At 40.9% G+C, this 21,754-nt stretch overlaps 1 protein-coding gene across 3 annotated transcripts in view; it reads left to right on the top strand.

The window, feature by feature from the left end:
* CADM1 (cell adhesion molecule 1) overlaps window positions 1-21,754 on the top strand; it is a 326,949-nt gene that overhangs the window by 289,125 nt on the left and 16,070 nt on the right. The window contains exons 8-10 of one of the 3 annotated variants that reach the window (XM_024751828.1): window positions 2,885-2,965; window positions 13,329-13,361; window positions 20,950-21,003. In XM_024751828.1, the coding sequence (XP_024607596.1) occupies window positions 2,885-2,965; window positions 13,329-13,361; window positions 20,950-21,003 (168 nt within the window). The remainder of the gene's footprint in view (window positions 1-2,884; window positions 2,966-13,328; window positions 13,362-20,949; window positions 21,004-21,754) is intronic. The other 2 variants (XM_024751829.1, XM_024751830.1) reach the window with 2 other exon arrangements.

Here is a 21,754-nt window from a genome sequence, read left to right as displayed (position 1 = left end):
AGAGACCTGCCCATGTAGGCAAGCACATCTACCTCCACCTATCTCCCCAACCCAAGATGGTGCACTTCGCCTGCTAGATCCACAATATGCTACCTCCCTCCCATAACCTGTACTAGCAGTAATGCTTGGGATGACAGGCTAGAACACTCACCTGAGGTGTTGCTTGTCTAGTAATAAAATATTCTAGCAGTTTGAGAAGATGGTGAGTAGGTTTTCTTTTCAAAGCCAATTTATTGTCCTACTACAGTAGCTTTCAAAGTTCTTTATGAACTCAGAGTTAACATGCTTTTAAAATGTTTAATTCTCTAGAGGTAACTTCTATACTTGGCGAATCTATCTGGTTAGCGCCTGAGCCCCAGTTGGTCTTGTTCTTTTAGTGTCTATGTGTCAAACATAGCTTATTAACTCCAACTCTGTATTTTCTTAAATAGTGACCTCACGTTGCTCTTATCGCTAGAAATGATCTAGGCATTACACCTGGTAACGGAATCTAATTCATTTAGGTCACTTGAGCCACATGTGAAGGACAAGTTACCCCAGTAGTGATGAAAATAATTGGAAGTGTGTGATTTTCACAAAATGAAAGGAACTAGTGACCTTTTTTCTGAAGTCTCTGCCCTCGTTAGTCAGTCTCTGTTCCACTCCTGTTGGTAATGGTAATTTCAAATCACCTTCAGGTGCACTTTGATTGTATTGTGGACATCGCACATTTTGTGCCAATACTTTTTGAAATAGAGACAGAAATAGCATTGTAGCATACCAGCTACAGATGTTCCTTTTCAGTGATAAATATTGTCATTGAATCAGAACAGAGAAGGCACATCTCTGGGTACAGCTGAATTGGGGCGTGGAGAGAGCAGGTTGTCTTCAGGGACCGGTGCCCCTCGGTCACCTGTGTCCCTACCTGCACCTGTACCTGCACCTGCCGCAGGATGTAGGTGCATCCAGTGGTCTCCCAGGTCACAAGATGCTTCCCCACCTGTGGCCTCCATAAGAAAGTACTCCAAAAAGCAAGACTGAACGTGTACTGTCCGTTCTTCTTCTAACAAGGTAGTTTGAAATTATGAATCATTTATACTTCTTGGAAGAGAATGAGATTTTTTTTTTTAAATGGATTCTTTTTTTGCACTCATGTGTGAGGCTGCTTTCAGTAGTTGTTTAAACTGCTGGCATCCCCAACTTCAATGAACAGAGTCTCCCCTAAAACAGACAGGTTTGCTCTTGATTCTTCCCTGTCAAATTCGTACATTTGTGTACGTGTGAGAGAAGTTTGTGAGGAAAATTAAAACTGATTATTGATCAACGGTAGGAATCTTTTAAGCAGACCTCATAACCAAACGCCAAGATAATGTTTTCATAAACTTCCAGGAAGTTCCGCCAAACCCAATAAAGACACGGTATATAATTAAAGTTTGGATGTATTAATTAGACAGTCTGAGAGCTCACTTGGAGATAAAAGGACACCAGATGTGTCAGGGAGAAAAAGTTGACGGGTGTTAGATAAAATTTAAAATCAAAAGCCTTCAAATCGTCTTACGCTCTATTTTAGCAGAATGATTGCTTAGGTCAAAGTCTTGCTGACAATTTAACACATTCAGTTTGATCAGTTGGGCTGAGATTTTTTTTTCCTTTTTCATATTTGCCTTCTCTTTTCCCCCAAATAATTTTGGAGATGATAGAAGAATATACAGTATATCAGACACCTGACAGAGGATTCCCTATCGGATTCCTGTCTTGGAGGGTTAAGCCTTTTTTATATTTAATTCTCTTGTTTACAACCTGGAAACATTCTTCAGTTTTATCATTGTCGCCCACGTAGGTCAGGCTTGAGCAAAGGCACCGAACTGATTAATATTTATAAGTTGTAAAATTTATTGACTTTTAGAAAATAAAATCTCAGTAAAATCTCACATGCCTGGAACTTGATATTTAGTGGTGACATTCTCTCTTCTGTGTATTTATTACAAGTATAGAAGTAGTTTTACTTCCTGCTGGGATGTATTGATAGAGAATAATGACGTTAACAGTCAGAGACCAAGAGGCAGGCGCACACTTTCCCTTGTCCGATAGGAGCCCTTTAGATAGATCAGCGCCATCTCCTCCTTTCTCCCACCGGTGAAAGCATAAAACGAAATGACAACCGTCGGACCCTCTCAGGGGCTGAGTTGGTCTAACCTCACCCTTTGAAATCGGATGGGGGTGGGGGGGCGTGTCATATGTTTTGATTTTTCCTCCCTTCTCTACTTCTCATCTCCTCATCCCTAGTTCACTTCATTGATACAAATCTCTTTTCTTTTTTTTTTTAAATTTTTAAAATTTATTTTATTTATTTATTTATTTATGGCTACATTGGGTCTTCATTGCTATGCGTGGGCTTTTCTCTAGCTGCGGCGAGCGGGGACTACTCTTCGTCGTGGTGCGCGGGCTTCTCATCGCGGTGGCTTCTCGTTGCAGAGCACGGGCTGTAGGTGTGCGGGCTCAGTAGTTGCAGCGCGTGGGCCCAGTAGTTGTGGCTTGTGGGCTCTAGAGCGCAGGCTCAGTAGTTGGGGCGCATGGGCTTAGTTGCTCCACGGCATGTGGGATCTTTCCGGACCGGGGCTCGAACCCGTGTCCCCTGCATTGGCAGGCGGATTCTTAACCACTGCGCCACCAGGGAAGCCCCCAAATCTCTTTTCTTCTTTTCTTAGCTCTTCCGAATAAGGCCTTGGGTTATGATTATAAGACATAAATTTTTGCAGGGCTGGGGCGGCGGGGGGAGTCTTTGGTTTTTAAAGGGAGAAGTCATCAAACAACATGTCAGCGTCTTCACGCCTTTGTTGTGTCGTTACTGATCACCGCTGTGCTCAGCATTGTGGGTTTGATTCTCCTTTTTTTCTTTATCCAGATCCCCCCACAACTATCCCTCCTCTCACAACAACCACCACCACCACCACCACCACCACCACCATCCTTACCATCATCGCAGGTATGGTACCTTCATTGCCATTGCAGATGTCCTGAATGTACACTGTCTTTCTGGTATGTATAACAAGAAGCCTAAAAGGCCCCTTTAACTCCTTGAAATGGAATTATTCCTTTATTTGGGAACTTGAAAGACATTAGATACTGTGTTCTCAAGTCGACTCTTAAGGACCTCAGAAAAGACTTTAACATCCAAGCATTTAACAGTAGATCAGATATTTTGCAGAATTCTTTTTTAAGCATCACCATGCAAAGAAAAATGCTAGGGGGGAAATGGCAGCCTGGCTCTTAGACAACACGCGGATAGCTTGTGCTGAGCCACGGTTGACGAAATGGTAAGTATCCCGGCTTTGGATCTTCTTCTTGCCTTAATTTCATCTTAATCCACGTGAAGGAAAATACACACCCTTTAACATGTCCACGTGGGCCATGTTCCTAAATGCATCATCCTTCCTGCCCCAGAGAGTACCCACTGACCGTGTGTCACCTGGGGAGTCACCGTCTGTTCCACTCTGGGCACTCGAGTACCCCTTCCTGCCCTCCGTTAAACACTGGAGGAGCCACTGCGGTTGTCACTCTGTGGTTTAGCTCTTTGGACTGTCTGAAACTCCTATTCAAAGTGAGCTTCGCAGTCTCCTTTCTCTGACCGTCACTGAGGGAGGAGGTTATGTCCTCCAGCCCCTTCCTGGTTGGTCCCCAGCGGCTCTCAGTGCTTGATGTCGCTTGTCCGGGAGACTTGTTGTTTTCTCTGCTGACCAGGGTGGGAAAGGTTATGGCCGCACCACGTCGACTAGACGTGCAAGATTTCCTTAGGTAAGGCCATCCTTTACATTGACTTTCCGGAGACATTTTCAGTTTCCACAGGAGTTGGTGTGATAGACATGATGAAAATTCTAAGTGTTCAGTGAAAGAGGAGGCCTCATCGGTTTATGAAATATAACAATAGATTGTCTAATTTCAGTTTTCTTCACCTTTCTAACCATTAGAGTGGAACAAAGAACCTTTAAATAAGCCACTAGAGAGCATGGTTCTGAATGATGTTTGCGAAAACATCAGTGCCTGCACTTAATTGAAAAGCTTCTGAAAATCCATCAGTTGGTTTTTGTGTCTCACCCTAAACTCGGCTCCATCCAGGCTGCTTCCTAAATTCTTGTCTCTGTGTATTTCCCTTTTAGCTTTTTGTTAGTTTCTTCTGCTTCTTAAGTAAACTCAGTTTGTTAGCAGTGCAGAGAGATTCCTCCCACTTTCTGCATCCTTAATAAGCGCAACAAAGATGCTCCTCCCTGACTGATTTCCAGAGCAACCATGCTAACAACTTTCCTTGCTGCGGACCAGGTGTTTACCTTTCATGATTTCTTACCTCTTATCTGGGTGGTAAACCAATTAAGCTTGAGCTGCTGTTACCAGGTTTTCATAGTTTCCTATGAACGGCCCTTTGGATGTCAGTGTAATTTACACCACCCCTTTCGCCACTGCTCTGCATGTGTGAACCCATTAAGAAAACCTTTCTGTGGTCTGTTTTGTCTTTGCAGAAGTTGTCTTCTGCAAAGAAGAAGGCTGGTGTGAGCCAGCCTTGATTACCTCTCCTTGTAGAAGGTTCCGTCTAGGTAGCTAGTCAGGTTTACATTTTAAGGTCCTCTCCGGCATTTATTGTTTGTAGATTTTTTGATGATGGCCATTCTGACTGTTGTGAGATGATACCTCATAATGGTTTTGGTTTGCATTTCTCTAATGATTAGTGATGTTGAGCATCCTTTCATGTGTTTGTTGGCAATCTGTATATCTTCTTTGGAGAAATGCCTATTTAGGTCTTCTGCCCATTTTTGGATTTAATATGGAACAGCACTTTTCATTTGTGGCTGGCCTCTCACTAGCTTAGGCTTTTTTAAAAAAGACCTTTCTTAACACTCCCTGAACTCCTCCCCCCTCACCATCAATCTCAGAGACTCAGCAGAGGTGCTTCAGTTCACAGCTCCTAAACCTTCACTCCAGACTAAAGCTAATCTCACATCTTCAAACAGCTACAACTCACTGTTATCACAGTTACAACCACAGAGACTCCATTTAAGAGGAAATTTTAAAAACAAACAATGCTATATTTCTGTCCACATCACAGGTACCTTTATAGGGACTTGTCTTCTCCTCTTCCTCTCCTCCTGGCCTCTTTGCTCGAGGTAATATAAGATGATCTCATAGGTACACTTTGGCCTCTTGATGTTAGCAGCTGAACCTGCTCTACACACAAAATGCATTTGTGGTGATGAATGCCCTGATTCTCACTGGCACACCCAAGAGTCGTTACACTAAAATTGCCACTAAAACAACATTGTAGAATCCACTGCCTTAATGGATGTGATCTTACAGGCTTGCTGTGTCTTAACAAGCAGTCTTATATATATTTATCTTGCCCAGAAAGTGTACTTGTGGAATTTAACATTTGGTCCTTTCTTCAAACAGACTAAAGGTTATGGAGCTGAATAATTCCGTGTCCCATTTTAAAGGTCCAGACTATCCCCTAGATTTAGATTGGTTCCTAAGAAATCTTCCAGACTGAATCCTGACAAATGGAGAGCTAAATTAATCTCCACTCTTCTCCTCTCTTGTACTGTTTGGTACATTACAGCCACCATTAGCCTTAAAAGCTTCAACAGCTAAATCTAGTGATACTAACATAAAGCCTCAGCTTAAAAAAAAACTACGAGGAAGAGGAAGCCCACGGGCATCTACTTCTTTTCTCCCAGGCAAATGCAGTGACTGAAACCCATTGCATAGGTCAGCGTTCCATTACAAGAAAAACGTACAAATTGTTTTTAAATGCAATCGAAAAATGTTTTTAAACTCGAAAGGTCATAGTTGATTTCTGATGTCTCTGAAAGGAAGTGTTCCAGTGTTATCTTTTATCTTTCATAACCAGAATAATTGAATTGTTCTCCCTGTTAGGGAGGCAGGCCTTCGTGAGTTCCCAGTCGCCTGACTCCCTCAAAATATGTTAAATCTTCATCCTGGAGGCCCTTGAAAAAGAGGAATTGTAAGCCCAATCTGACCCGATGCTGCCTACCCAGAATCACAGGTGGGTGGGAAGAGCAGGGCGCCTCTGCCTCCCATCTGTCCTGCGTGGGGAAGCTCTCCTGACTTACCTGTGAAGGCCACATCTAAAGGTAGATTCACCTGCAGAAGATTTTTGCAGACTCTAGAGTACTGAAAGGAGTATTTGATGTCAATTTGCCATATCAACATTGTTATGGTTTTATAACTATTCAGCCACTGATGTCATTAGAATCGCTTTCCAAATAAGAAACCATCTGAGGGATAAAATTGGGATGGGAGCCGCGCAGAGCCTCCTGTGATTTCCCATAAGATTCTTTGGTGTCTCTGTTCTCTTTCATGTACGTTAATCTTCTGACCATATATTTCTGTTTTGACTATTGCTACTGGCAGACCCCCACTCCCTTTTTTTTTTTTTAATATCAAGTTGTCCGTGTGGTTTCACTCATGAAGGTATATGCTATATTATAGGAGAGCAAAATGCCTAATTTAAATTGCACTTTAAATCCATCCCTGGCATCCTCTGTGAAAATACAGAGACAGCCAACCATTACCTGGGGTAAGAGGCCTCCATGCAAATTCCTTTCAAAACCCAGAATCAAAGGAAAGTCTACTGCTATGGGAGGGTGGGGAGGGGGGAGGGTGTTGTTTGTTTTGTTTTGAACTTTCTTTGAAATTAGTTGACTTTGTATATTAGATGTACATAAAAATACCTGTTTTTGTGTTTGGTGTTAGCTTTTGCCCCTGTCTGCCAGTTGGATCAATCATCTTAGGAAAATATTCTGTGTTTCCCTACCTGGTTAATGTGGATATTGTTTTATTTCTGCCTGGTTTTTCCCTGAGTTACATGCTTGATGAGAAGTACCATAGAAAACACTCAGCACTCAGTTTTAAACACCCTTAGCAGCTTAAATATAAAATTCAGGCCAGTAGGAGCTCAACCCGTAGGTCACATTTATACATGTGACTGTCATAAATTAAAAAATTAAAATCACCTTAGAATAAGAAATGAATAGCTACAGGGCCGAATTCTGAAACACATTTAAGAATCCTTTCATAAGAATGAAGTAGGTCATTTATAAATGAGTTTTTCTCTTTTTGAAAGTCCATATCCAATTAAATATTTTGTGTTTCTTGGAAAAGAAAACAGTAAGGTTTTTCTTATTGGTATCTAATCACTCAGTACCCAGTATACCTTGGAGAAAGTGAGTCCCACCCCGAGGCTCACATTATTATTTTGGCATTCGTAGCCTCCTATCCTAAGCTTTTTTGTGTGTGTAACGTGGGTCAGGTCACATAAATAAAGAAGGTGAGAACAGCCCTTATCCTTCCGGCGGATGCCAAATTGGGGAAACTCAACAACCAAGCACATGTTTTCAGTTTCCTAAATACAAAGGAAAGGAGTACACCTGTCTTAAGACTGACTCTGTAGCATGACCAGCTATATTACAATAGAGAGCTTTGCTCCACATAGAACTGTCTGTTCTCCAGGGTCTTAGCGTCATGATTCCTACTCTGTGCTATTGATATCTGCATGACATAAGGGGTAATGCTTTTAGGCATTCATTCAATGCGTATCAAGGACCCATAATATGTACAGCACTGTGCTAGTGCCCACGGAGACAGAAAATTCTTGGAACCCCTTAAAATATAGCTGAGGAAATAGGTTATACCCATTGGAACTCCTTAAGCCGGAGGTACTGTGTACTTAGGGCTGATTCAGAAGATTGAAGAGACTGTCACAGGAGACGTAGAATTTGGTCTGTGCCATCAAAGAATGGATAGAATGTGGATAAGAAAGAATGGCATTTTGGAAATTAAGCCTGAAGGCCTGACTTGACTTTAAGCATCCATCGTCAGTGTTTGTGTCTGTTGTGTGTATTTATATTTGGGATATATATTAAGCCATCGTTGCTAGGAAATACACATCTCTCATCCTAGAATGTTTACTAAATTGGCTTTTTTCTAGAGTTGGCATCTACTCCATCAAGGCTATTTTTCATTCATCATTTATTGAATACTTATCGAATGTTAGTGATATACATACCAGTATGCCTGGTGACAAGAATATTATTAGGGCACTAGTAGACACTCATGAGCCACCTGTTTTGTAATGAGCTCCCTTTCCAAGTTTTTGCCCCAAAGGTGCGTGGACCATGTTTTTCCACACTGTCTTAAGTGTGTACATTTAAATTTTTTTGATGATGATAAACTTATTACAAATAGCATCATAGCCAACCAGTTTTTGACCCATATTGACTTATGAGGGAATGGAAGAAATTAGTGATGAAGGTCACCTGATTCTGCATTTCTTTCAAAAAGGAATGAGAGATGGGAAGTCAGTGAGATTTTTTTTTTTTTCCTCATGCTTCTATCATCATTTCCATGCTCTTATGTTCCTTGTTGAAAAATAATCCAAGAGAGAGGGAATTGACATGTTTTCATACTGAAGATTCATGCACAACAGTGCAAAAAAATAATCTCATAAATACAGGTTTCTTAGGATGAGAAAGTTGGAGCTGTCGCAGTGGTGGGAAATAAAGGGCTTGGCAGGAAGGACCAGCCCTCCAGGAGATGAATATAAACTACTACTTCTAGAGCTGCTGCCCTCTCTCCACCATCACCCTCCTGCATCCCTCTCTTTTCCTCCCCTCACCGGTGCCTCACCCAGCACTGACACACATAGGATAGGAATTGTTCTCCTTGTTAAATGAAACCACGGTACTGGTGGTTATTACTATTATTATTTTGAGAACATCTGGTTTGCAAATGAGACGATCTCAGGGGTACAGTAGCACTTGTGAACAGTTCTGAAGAAGCTTTTAACAAAACTTGAAATTAACCAAAAAGAAAGTAAAAACAACAACAACCTACTCCCCTTCCTGCTGTTCGGTGGCACACAGTCTCTTCACTCAAAGGGGAGATGACAGGAAGACAGAAGAAAGCTTTCTTATGGGTCTCCTATTCGGGCCTTTTAGCTTCAGTTCCGTTCCTATCCATTTCTCCCATCCCTGAGCAATGGGAGTTTAATTAAAGCTGAACATAGATGGAAAGAAAATTAACCAGGAAACCAGTAGAAAATAAATTTCAAAGTTTAATTTTCCAGCAGGTATGTTTGCTTTCAATAGATTTCAAATATGTCAAGAAGAAAGAAAAAGAGGGAACTATACTTAATATATATTGGCCAGCACAGCACCATCGTGAGAACAAAACCGTCAGGGGAAGTCCTTGCCTACCCTAGCGTCTAGCTTTAAAGCAGCTCCATAACACAAACTGAAGGGGAATTCAATTAAGAAAACCCATTGGCTCCTTATTGACTTTAGTTAAGAAAATAAACTGAGAGAAAGTGTCTTAAAATATGTCTGGACTGGTTAGTATGCTTTCATTTACGCTTATGACAATCAAAATGGCAGAATTTAAATTCTTTACAATTAAGCTCTGCTTTTGAGCAGATTGGGTTATTACCCTATGCATTTTTTAATGTACAGCCTACTCATACCGTCCCCCCTTCCCCCCAAATGCAGCCTTGCAGTGAATCTGGGCATTATAAAGCAGGAGTACCATAGCGCAGTTGGAGAAGAAAAAGTATTTAAGGTTGTGAATTTAATTTCGTTCCTGGATTTTCATTTTCATTTATGGCACCCATTGTGTTTGAGACCACGGACTAATTTATGGATTAGTTTTAAACCCCCAGTCTGTCACACTCAATGAACAATTCTAAGTTGGAGAGAATCCATATGAAAGGATTAGAATGTGCTACAGTGGAGCTTACACATGACTGTTTCAGCTAAACATTGCCCAGCTGCCTCGCATGCGGTTTTTTTTTATTGTTGTTGTTTTTGGTTTTGGGGGTTTTTTTGCTACTTGGTTAAATGGATGGTGTCTCTAATCTGACACATTGTCTGAGCCTTTTGATTTTGAAAATATCTGATACTGCCACGGTGAAATATAGGTGACGTTTAATGTATTCAAGGTTAGGGTCCCATAAACTGTTTGTATGGCTGGGAGACTGAAAGTCGATATTCAGTGAAATGTTCATCGTTCAGATAGCAGTGCAGGCCCTGCCCTTGGATACCTTGTTTAATTATACTCATAAAACAGCTAGAGAGTGACTATTAAGACCATACACACTTACTGGGTTTGCAGGAACATGGGATTGCTTTTTCTTGACCATATAAAATAAATGTACAATAAAGTTCTCCCTCATTGTACTTAAAATTAAAAGAGACAGTAGCTCAAAAAGGCTTTTTTAATTTCATAACCCTACACCACCGTAAGTCCAGCTCAACTTTCTGTGACCTATTTTTCTCCTAGGCCTAGCGCAAAGATTATTTTTTAAAGGCAGCCACAGAATGAAGTTGGAAACAGCCTCTGTTAGGGCAATTAGGCACTCTCATTTTTCAAGTTAATTAGAGCCTACGTTATCTTCTATTGGAAAGTTACTGTTTGCATTTTGCCTGTACACTTAGAATGTTATCAAACAATATAGTGACCCCACAAGTTGATTCACAGGGGTGGGCTAGCACATCTCTCCAGTCTCCTGATTAAGATACCTTAATAAATCCTACTTCACAGAGCCGCACTCACTTCAGAGCCAGGGTGTCTGTGGTTTCTGCATGACGTCGTAATGCAATTATGAAGGAGAATTAGATTCTGTCACAGTGCTCTCCTGCGGGGAGCACAAAGTCACTTCTAAAGATTTTTTTTTTTTCATTCTTTACTTGAAATAGCCTGTGTTCAGATACCACACCAGATGCTCTTAGAGAAATGGAATCAGCGACTCCCCCATCCACCCTCAATCTCGGTCTCAACTTTGTAGCCAAGCCTGTGTGTCTGCTGCCCGCTGCCACTCCACTGCTGATCCCTGGTTTTGCCATTCCCAGCTGCAGTAACTCTGTTGTTTGACTTGAACATGTGTTTGCTTTTCACTGTTTTAGAACTGTGTGTTTTCCTTCTCAACATCCCTTTCTCTTCCCTGTTGGGCGCAATTGATGGATTTCCCATCCCCAGAATGGGGAGGCAGGCTGCACTGTGAACTTCCCTTCATTTGTTCTCTGGTACCCACAGGGAAGTATACACCCAGCTTCCCTTAGTTTGATTTCGTCATAAAGCTGACGTGATGTTGTGATGTAGGCAGACAGTAAATTGGGGAGTCGTCGGTTAATGCTAAGACATTATTTTTGAGGACCCTTAGATTTTACTCCAACCCCTTTCTTTCATTTTATACTAATGATTTACCTGGTGAAAATAAAGCATATTAGAAGTGCTGCTACAAAAATAACGAGCCAAAATGTTTATTGTTTTTTTTAAATTAATTTTGGAAAGAAGCCAGTGTCTAGCCATAAAATATATTAACTTTCATATAAGTGTTTCTGTACAAATGTGCATTTGATTTTGCCCCTACAATTGAAAGCACCTCAAACTAACACTTGACTTGAATGTTTCAAGTAAGGAGATGTGTCAGACGTGTCATGAGCATCTGATGTAGAGATGTTTCATCTGAACAATTTTCGGTATTGTTTTTTAACTGCTTTTTTATGCATACAGACTTGTAAGTAAGTATTGCGTTCTGGTGTGGTTTATTTTATGTTTTTCTTTCCTTCATCTGTTCTTCAGAAACTCAGCTATAAGTTATATTAAGCTGTAGTGGCCTCTCGGACTTCTCGTTAATTCTGGCTCCTTAGAAGGGCTCTGATTTTTTGATGGTCTAGGGTTCTGAGGAAAGGGGAATTGAAGGGGAACACTGGTGTGAATTCATGTGTCATATTTATAAATCAGAAGCACCAGTCTCGTTGGACCAAAAAAAAATGTTACATTTGGCATTCTGGTGCATTTAAACATTGCCTATGTCAAGTCCAAAAGCGTCTTTTGGTGTCTCCAGAACTCATGAAAATAATTACCAGCTAAATAGCTGCATGATAAAAAAGGACAGGTAACTACTTGCAGTGTCAACCCAGAATCCCACTACAGCTCGACATGACCAGCTCATGTGTGAGTGTCTCCACTCCTTTCTGGCCAGAAAGGCATCGTGGAGGGAGACACCTTGAGAAGGTAGAACTGAAAATTAAAACGCGGCCAGATGGGTTGACATTGGAATGAAGTTGGCTAGAAGAGGGGTATTAAAACGACTCTGGGAGAGGAATGTTGCCGTGCATTTTGTTAGATATTTATCCCACTTCCCCTCTAGCCAAAAAGAAAAAGAAAATTTCTGGAGCCCCCTGAGGAATTTCCTGTGAAGAAGAGCCAGTATAGCAGGCCTGGTTTTGAAGCCTGGTAGAAGGAGAAAACTTGAACGGCATTAGAAATAGAAGAAGAGACAAACCACGGTTTCTTCCATAACAAGTGCATCTGGCAGTGAAAAAACCTCACGTGCCATCTCCTGATTCACCCTGAAGGCAGGACTCCTGGCAGCTCACAGCAGTGAATGTGGTTCTGGATCGTGAGCAAAGGGACGGCTGGATGCTTTAATTTTTGGAATGTCACATGATGAGAAGTGGCATTTGGCAAATTTTGTGGACTTGGGTGTTTTCCATGCGAGACTTCTTGCCCTTAGATTGTAACATAGTAAGATGCGCAGAGTGGAGGATGGCTGAGTGGTGAGTATGAGTGCGTGTGTGTGTGTGTGTGTGTGTGTGTGTGTGTGTGTGTGTGTGTGTGTGTGTGTATAGAAACTAATCTGAAAGCCTTTAACGTGTTCATTCCCCTGGCCTCCCAGTTAATTGAACGTTCCAGCCGAACCCTGCTGAAATAACACACTGGATGGAAAACTTGAACCCGTATATTCATCTACAGGCATCCGCGCATGAGCCATAAAAGGATCCTAAATGTGCAATTGGTTCAGCGACGCCTGATTGGCAGTCTAAAGCCTGAGTGCCTGGGTGGGTTGGGTTAAAACAAAGGCAATGTTTGAATGTATGAATCTGTTGTTCAGCCAGCCTCCCGACTGAGCTTTTCTGTCACAGTCCTGAGCCTTGGTGCGTTCAGAGCCATCTACCAGTCACTGAGTTTGCACTGGTGTTTCTCGTCACTTTGCATGTTCCCCTGACTATTGACTAGCAAGTAGATGTATCCTGGCAAGACCCCCAGAACCAAAGAATCTACTGTTTTCCTCACTGGCTCGCAGCTTTGAGCTGAAGGCATGTCTTAAAACAGTGCAACTCACTTCAAATGCTTTTGGCTTTTCATTTATTATTGCTTGTCACGCGATGTTCTTTGAAAGCTTGCTCATATATTATCTGTTCCATTTTTTTCCATTTTCCCTTTTTTTGCATGCCGTTCCTCCTGTTTCTTCCCTTCCTCCAATCCTCTGTTCCCGTCTGTAGACACCACGGCGACGACAGAACCAGCAGTCCACGGTTGGTACCACATTACTGTTTATCTACCTTCTCAGCACTGCTGAGCAGCAAGGCAAGCCTGGGAAAAAGAGAAATGTAGTCTTCAAGGGAAACTGTGTTCCGAGTAGACTGACCTCATAAATATACTCTAATTTGTGAGGCTTGAAAGGATGTCGAGTCTTGTCATTTCTGTTGTGAGTTCAGTGTTCAATGGTTGCAATCTGAGATGAGGCCTCCCTGTTGGCTGGCTGGGCTGCAGGAGTTTTAGCTGCACGTAGCCCTTAATTCTATAATGCCGCCAGACATTGAAATATAAGGGACTCCAAAAAAAACCCTAATATTTGCCTAAAAATCATAGCATCTGAATTAAAGGCCCAGTTGCTTTCTTCGTTCATAGGCTAGAATCTTAGGTACATTTTGAAGAGGAGTCATTTATGTCACTTAGTAGTCAAGACTGAAGGACAGGTCAGGGCGGAAGATTCCTGTTTAAATTCATGACGTAGGGATGAGGAAGAACATTCTTCTTCTTTAATTATCATATTTACCTCCACGGCCTCTTGCAGGTTCACCCTTAATCTCCATGTGTGCATAAAAGTTTATGCTACCATTTGGCGGGAAACATCTTCAAACAAGAATGATACCATATGTACATTTCAACAGCATTAACTGGGACTTTAAAAAAAATCATTTGTGTGTGGGTACCTGGTAGGCAAAATACTAAAAAAAAAACTCGTCAGGATGTTAGCCAAAAGCTGATAAAAACCATAAAAACCGAGTAAATAAAGCTCAGCAGGGGGCATGAGGAAATCCTTTTCCGAATTTCTCCACTGACTTCCTAGGTTGGAATAGGTCCATTCACTTTTCTATAATGTCTCCAGTCAGAAAATGAGACTCATGTTTCATCTGTATATTACTGTATTACTTAGCTCACATCTCACCCTGGCGATACTGTGCTTTGAAGAAAGATATGTTAGTTAAAAATGGGCTGAATTTTAATAACTGAATTCAAGGGAATTATTTGGTAAAGGGCCTACTTACATCGCTTTGCACATTTTGCAGGATTGAAATCTATCAGTTAAATGACAAGAGGTGATCAGCCAACCCTATGGTGTTCATTCAACTTTTAGAGAAACAGCTCTTCCTAGCACGACTGACCTTCTTAAACAGACCTGCATTTGAGGACTTAACCAGTTAGAAATCTCTGAGCAAAACCTATGCTGTGTAAGCTGTCCTTGAAGGTCAGGCCTTTATGCTTGGCTGACCACCCCCACATTTGGACCTTCTGATGAAAAATTCTGAGAAAGTAAAACAAACTTGGGTATTGGGCAGTATCCCTCCCCACCCTAACCCACCTCCCCCTGCCCTCCCTGTCACTGGCACAAAGGGAAAAGTTCATAAAATTAGTTAAAGGGCCAGATACACCAACAATCATGAGAAATCAATTAGGTAAAAAACTTCCACTTTCCAAGGTAATGCCCCATGGTGCTCACTGCATCTCAGACACTGCACTCCATTAAGCTCAGTTATTTGTAGGTTTCATCATTAATTGAGCACTTCCTGACTTTTATCGATTATTCTCAGAGCTTTAAGGCTATTTTAATGTAGTTCAAGAGATTTTTGTTCTATTCTTTTTAAGATGCTTTAAGTTCTGAGCTTTCTATAATTAACTCCAGGGTCAAATGTAATCATAAGATTCCTGAATTCTGTGAGATCTTTGAAGAGATACTGATCATTTATCTCAAGACTCCAGGCTTCTGTTTTCTAGGTCCCTTCAGTAACATTTGTGTAGTTATATGACTCTAATAGTTTTAGGTCTTGGAGTTGGGTGGGGTATTCAAGGTAAAAAATATGTCCCCCTGGGCTTCCCTGGTGGCGCAGTGGTTGAGAGTCCGCCCGCCGATGAAGGGGACGTGGGTTCGTGCCCCGGTCCGGGAGGATCCCACATGCCACGGAGCGGCTGGGCCCGTGAGCCATGGCCACTGGGCCTGCGCGTCTGGAGCCTGTGCTCCGCGACGGGAGAGGCCACGACAGTGAGAGGCCCGCGTACCACACACACACAAAAATAACAGAAAAAAAATATGTCCCCTGAGCTGAAAAATGAGAAATTAATTTAGGGAGCCAGTCCTGATCTTAGGATACTGGTATTTGAACAGTATTTCTCTATGGAGAAAGAAAGTGAAGGTGATCTCTTTTTGTGGTATAATAAAGAGACACTTGGAATAGGACTCTAGCATTCATGTGACAGGAAATAGAGATGCCTGTGTACTGTGAGAAACAACCACTGTCTTACTAGTTCAGGGATAGTGTTCAAGCCAGCAGTGTCCCAGTAGGATGTTATTGACCAGCAGTGAATGAGAAGTATACCTACAGCCAAGAAATTAGGGGGAAAAAAAAAAAGAAGTAAGAATAGTATAATATATATATATGTGTGTGTGTGTGTGTGTGTATATATATATATATATATATATAAAATATATGATCATCATATATAATATATGGTTTCTTAGCAGGTAGAGAGAAGTGATAATCCAGGTTGATTCCTATAAAATGCATTTATAAGTACATGCTCCAACTTGTCTAAAACCCTCACAGCATCCTCCCAAAGGGATCTGACCCCTCTTTTCAACAGCATACTCTCCAGCTCACAGCAAAAAGCTTTAATGAAAGCCAAAGTAATATCTAGAATTTTACTTAACAGGGGGAGAAAGTCTTCCAGGTCAGTTGTCAGGATAGAAAAGGCAATAGAATATGATTGGAGTTACAAAGCAGGGGACCACGTTTCCAAGGAGATGAGGATACAGAACTGACTTTATTCAAGTGACTTATGGGTAAAACCCAGCTTCTTCCATATAACAACCATGTGACTTAGATTCATTTGAGAATAATCTTGAGATGCTCATGTTGGAGATCTGGGCCTAGAAAAATGTTGTGGTTTGATAACTTGGCAACTTAAATGACAAGACGTACTGGGTCAGCCAGTTGTGACCATTGAACTGGTCTTAAAAGTTTTCATACTGGATTTCTTTCCATACTTCTCTTTTCTTTTCTAAAAAGGAAAAAAAATAATTTTACAAAATGTTTTCCCTTTGAAGACTCATTAAAATATTTTATTCAAGCTTGTGTTGCTAGAGTATGTATGAAGTATATCAGTTGTTTATGTATGTTGACCTTTTGTTCTTACCAATATCTGATTAGAATAAGCATGTATTGGGAGGTTAGAAGTGCATGGGCATGATTCAAAAGCAAATGGATTTTCTCCAAAAAGAAACCAAACAACAGTCAGCCACAATGTGTCTTTAAGGATATAATTGAGAGTTACAGTAAAGATAAATGTGAGTGTAAGAGTGGGATTCCTAGACTAGGGTGATGGAAGGGATCTTTGAAGAAAGATCTTGAGCATTTGTGTTTTGGGAGCTCATCCTTAAGGGATCTTTGAAGAAAGATCTTGAGCATTTGTGTTTTTGGAGCTCATCCTTAAGGCCTGGACAGGAAGAATCCTGTGTTATGTGTGCATGTTGAGAAATGCAAAAAACACTCTGCCAAATCCTGGTACCACATGGTCTGAAATTTATGGCAGAAATGCATGAGTGACGTTAAGCACGGATGGTGTACTCGTTCCTATGATTATTGATGTGTGGGTGCGTGTGATGGTTTTTATTTGTTTGTTCCAATGTGGGGCGCTTCTCTGTAAGTGTCTTGTGCCTTGTTATTTTTCTGCCCTGTGTGTCCCCTCTCCCTTCCCCCACCCACCTCCCTCGTGTGAGGTTTTGGGTGACAGCATGCCCACGGTCTGGAATAGTGCTTGTGCTTTTGCTGCACTGTGGTCAGCTGGCTTCCTCTGGGTTTGGGGTTCTCTCTCCCTCTCTCTCTCTCTCTCTCCCTCTCTCTCTCTCTCTCTCTCTCTCTCTCTCTCTGTCTCTGTCACTCTCTCTCTCTCTCTCTCTGTCTTTCTCTTTCTCTGTCTCTCCCCCCACTCCGCCCCACCGCTATTTCATTATTTTCAAGTCTACCCGTCCTTTTGCTTTCTACCTCTTGGTACATTAGAAGCTGATGATCTCATGAATTTATAATCCCAAATGAGTTATTAACTAGTTTTTAATTTAGTATGCAATTGTAGTGAGACTCAAACTGGGAACCCCTCTGACATAATTTTTCACTTTCAGTTTTGGTTTCAAAATGTTTGGCCTGTGCTAGATACATGCTTATCCCCTAGACCTCTGCCCTTAGGCAACTTACCCCATGGATCTCCCTTTCCCTGACTTACTTCATAAGTCGTGCAAGCCGTGATGAAATTCTAAAAGCACATGAAATCTCTTATCTTTCTATTCAATTGTGGGGGAATTCTGAAGCCCATTTTAAAGAAAAATAGCCAGCAGTGCGCATTATTACAACCTCTATGTCCACCATCTGTGTATGCACCCCTCTGCACATCTCTCTGTATGAGTACACAACAGTGGCATTCGAAGGCTGTCATTCAGTCAAGGGACTCTGCAGACATTGTACGTTCTACTCAAGAACAAAGCTAAAGAGGTTTACGAATGGCTGCAGGACCTGAAGATTGTGTTTCAGCCTTGATATGCAGTTTGGAAACAATGTGCTACTGTTTAACGGCGTGAACCAAATTTCTGCTAATGGGACCAAGGGAAAAACTCTCCACAAAAGCTGACAAAGCAGGAAGAACAGGATGACTGACTGAGCATTTAGATTAAAACTGCCGGGGCATCTGAACTCTTATGGCTGGTGATGGAAGTAACAGATTCCATAATATGGCCAAGTGATCAGACATATGCTGCTTAGGTAAGAGAGAGACCATCGCCTATTTTTTCATAATGGGAATGATACTAGGGCCAGTGGGAAGTTTTTTTGTTTCCTAGAGGTTTTATTTGATCATTCTGTTTTAAAATTTTCAGGAAAAAAAAAAAAAGGAAACCCTGATGAATTGAGCCCCAAGCATTTAGATTTTACTTGACCTTGACCTTGAATTTAACTAACTCTAGGATTTCTTGCTGTTTCTAATTTTTGAGGTTTTCCTTAACCTGGTTTAAAACTGCTACGCCATACATACCATTTTTAGAAGCCAGTGATTTCTGCTAGAAAGGAGAAGTAACCACACCAACAGCAGAAGCACTGTCTGAGGAGGCTTAGGGCACGTGCAGCACGTGATTGATAACATCACGAAGGAGCAAAAATCACATCTGCGGAAGAGACGATTCTCGTGCGTGTATTAAATTATCATGTTTGCACCTTAGGATTTTATTAATTGCTCAAAAGAAAATCCCATATGGACCAAAAGTAAACTTTCTAACAAAGTTTAAAGAAATGTGTTGAATACATTTTAATTGAAGTGACCAGGAAGGGCTTGAGCGGATGATATGAAAGTTCAAGAGAAAAACCCAGAAGTAATTTCCCACTTATTGTTAAATGGTGGAGTTTCCTTTTGAAGACTGTTCTCTGCCTCACAAAATGCGTCTTTTTCTTTGAGGAAACTGAGAGCTGTATAATTTTTATCACGAAAGAAAACTACCTAAGTCAAAGCAATTTTAGGAGGTAAATTTTGCTTGTACACTCAGTGCTTCAGTAAACTCTTCCTAATTATATTTATTTGGAAATTACCCAACTATGGCGGAGCACTATAGATTCATAAAATACAATAGTAGTGCAAAAACAAATTTAACGCCACTAACCTAGATGGCTTCCCACTTTTGGATATAATCTGAGCTGTAGATTCCAGAGGATTTGGTATATTTTAAAGTTTATGCCATTAAAAATGACAGTTTCATCTTTAATGAGGTGTGTATAAACTGTCTGTCGCTTTTTAATGGGAAACTTTGCATATCAATGATATTTCATAAACATATTTGTCTTTATTTTTTTAAACTAGCTTTCTAATGCCCTCCCCAGGGAAACAAGCCTTCAGCAGTAAAGCTGCCTACTTGAAACATCCTCGTTTAATATGGTTCAGTGGGTGCCAAGCATGTATGTAGCATGCTTTGATATTCATTGGTCCACGCAGAAGTGAGGGATTAGCCTCCTGAGAACTGCAAATTCATAATTAACTACAGAGGAGAACTTTATGTTGCCCATTTATAACAATTATTCAAATAATTGTATTCATCAGTCTTTATACAATGGATAAAGCCAATTAGAAATAGCAACACTTTCAACCAATCAGATTTCAGAACCAATGGATAACATCCCTACTCAGTTGCCTCTATAATTTATTGCATTACTCATTGCTTTCCCATAGTTGCCTAAATCCATAGTTTGGGAACATCCATGGACTTCAAATCATCCCATTTTTAATTGGCACGTGCCATTGAATATTGGCAAGGGTCATGATGGAAATTCTTCAAGAGCTGGTATGACGCTTTCTTTCACAGCGCCAACCTAGCTATCAATATTCATTTGGATTCTTTAGAAAACAACTCACAAAATCCAAGCTTTTACTGTCCATTTCTACATTAAGTGTTTCTGTTGATTTGGGAGCTTCTGCATAGTGCGGTCAGTTTGACATTGCTTGTTTCCAGAGCATTTGTTTTAGTTGGTAGTTCACTAAGCATTTCTCCCAAATCATTAATTCAGCAAATACTTACTGAGCTTACATTTTGCGCTTGGCTATAAGAGATGGGAAAGATGAACAAAGAAACAAGGCATGCCCCTCATTCCTGTTTAATAGGTCCACAAGTATCTTCAAAAGTGACAAATCTCATCAGAGAAGGATTAGCCAGGTGTTGTGCAAATGGGAAGACCTGGAGGTCTGCACAAACCAGACATGACTTTGTGGTGTTTTTCACTTCATTAAAGGAGCAGCCTGCAAATACAGGAAGAGGAAAGGGAGGCCATCTCCTAACTGAGCCCCCCATGGTTTATCTGCTTTCCCCTTCACCTCTTTTCCTTCCAGGCAGAGCTAGCCGAGAGCCATCCCAGCTGGCCAACATTGGTGCTAACTCGGATACAGGCATTTCAAGCTCCACTTGATTATCTCCTGACCTAACTGCTTTTTCAGCTTTGAGGGTTTCATTTTTTCAGGAATACCACTGATTTTTGAAATTCTCTTTTTGGAAAAAAAAATCATTTTGCAAATCAGATTTTCTGATGAAGGCAAACTGCAGTTAGCAGATGCCATACCATTTTGAAATCGATGATCCAAGATCATCAATTGATAATGAACTGTGTTTGTCATTCTTGCCCAAGGATTTCAATTTACAGTAAAATGTGAACCAAAACTTACATACATCAGTATGTAACATCTAAATATATTTGTATTTAAGAGATCTATCAGAACATCAATAGCTAACAATCAGGCTTTATTTTTTTCTTTCTGCATGCTGTTATGAATGAGTGATTTGAAACATTCACCTTCATGTTTCATGTGCTTTGAAAGTGGAGACTGAGGAATCTTTCTGCCTCAATTGTGTATCTATAACAAAATGAAATGATTGGAGAAACGTACTTATGGATTAATACATTCAAGGTATCCATAAAAGAGAGAGAGATGGCAAGAGATTTGGCTCATGTTTATTTTTAAGAAATTCATCCTCAGTTCTTAAGTGTTTTGTTTATGTCCCTTGAGGAATGAAAAGAAAAACGATTTGTTTTTACTTGTAAGGCCTTACTCAGTTGCCCAATTCCGCAGAAGAACTGGACAGTGAGGACCTCTCAGGTAAGGGCTAGTCATTAGGTAAAAGGCTCTGCAGTGTCCAACCTGTGGGCCCTCCATCCACTTCCACAACACAGCCATTTGGATCGCTGAGCAGTCAATTCGCAATTGTGGATTTTAAGACTAAAGAAAAAAACAGAGTTTTATCAACACTTTCTTCCTCCCCCACCTCTCTTCCCTGTGTATTTTCAGATTGTATATTGTGTGTATATTTCAGATTGGGGCTGACCTGCTGTAAAGACCTCCAGGTCAATAATGACCTCCAGGTCAATCATCTTTGGGATTGAACCAAAGCCACTCTGTTCAGTGGCTTAAAATAATTTTTATGTTCTAGGCATATAATGGTTCATGAGAAATTTGTTTTATTTCAAAGCTATTTAAGGATGTTGGATTATGAGACAAGATCTTTATTTAAAAAAAAACCCTCATATTGACCATCTCCTTCTGTGGAATAGACTAGAAAAGCCAGGTCATAGTTAATCTTAGAAGGAGGGGGACGGGAGAGGAAGGAAGGAAAGGGGGGGCAATTGTTTTGTCACACGCCATGATGCAAACTAATTATCCACCTCAGACCTTTTTCACAGCACACTGAGCTCTTGCAAAAGTAGGTTTCATGCTTGATTCCAGGATTTAGGTGTTACTAATCCAAAATAAGAAGCATATCCTAAAAAGGAGGGGAAGGAGATTTAAAATGGTCAGAGCTAAACAATTATGTGAGCTCCCATGATGCTGTGGGACTTCACGGCCAACCAGC

This window comes from Neophocaena asiaeorientalis, unplaced genomic scaffold (assembly GCF_003031525.2).
Source record: "Neophocaena asiaeorientalis asiaeorientalis breed wild unplaced genomic scaffold, Neophocaena_asiaeorientalis_V1.1 scaffold479, whole genome shotgun sequence".
NCBI classification, from domain to species: Eukaryota; Metazoa; Chordata; class Mammalia; order Artiodactyla; family Phocoenidae; genus Neophocaena; species Neophocaena asiaeorientalis.
Note: the sequence above shows the minus strand (reverse complement) of the source record. Positions and strands in the feature narration are given on the sequence as shown.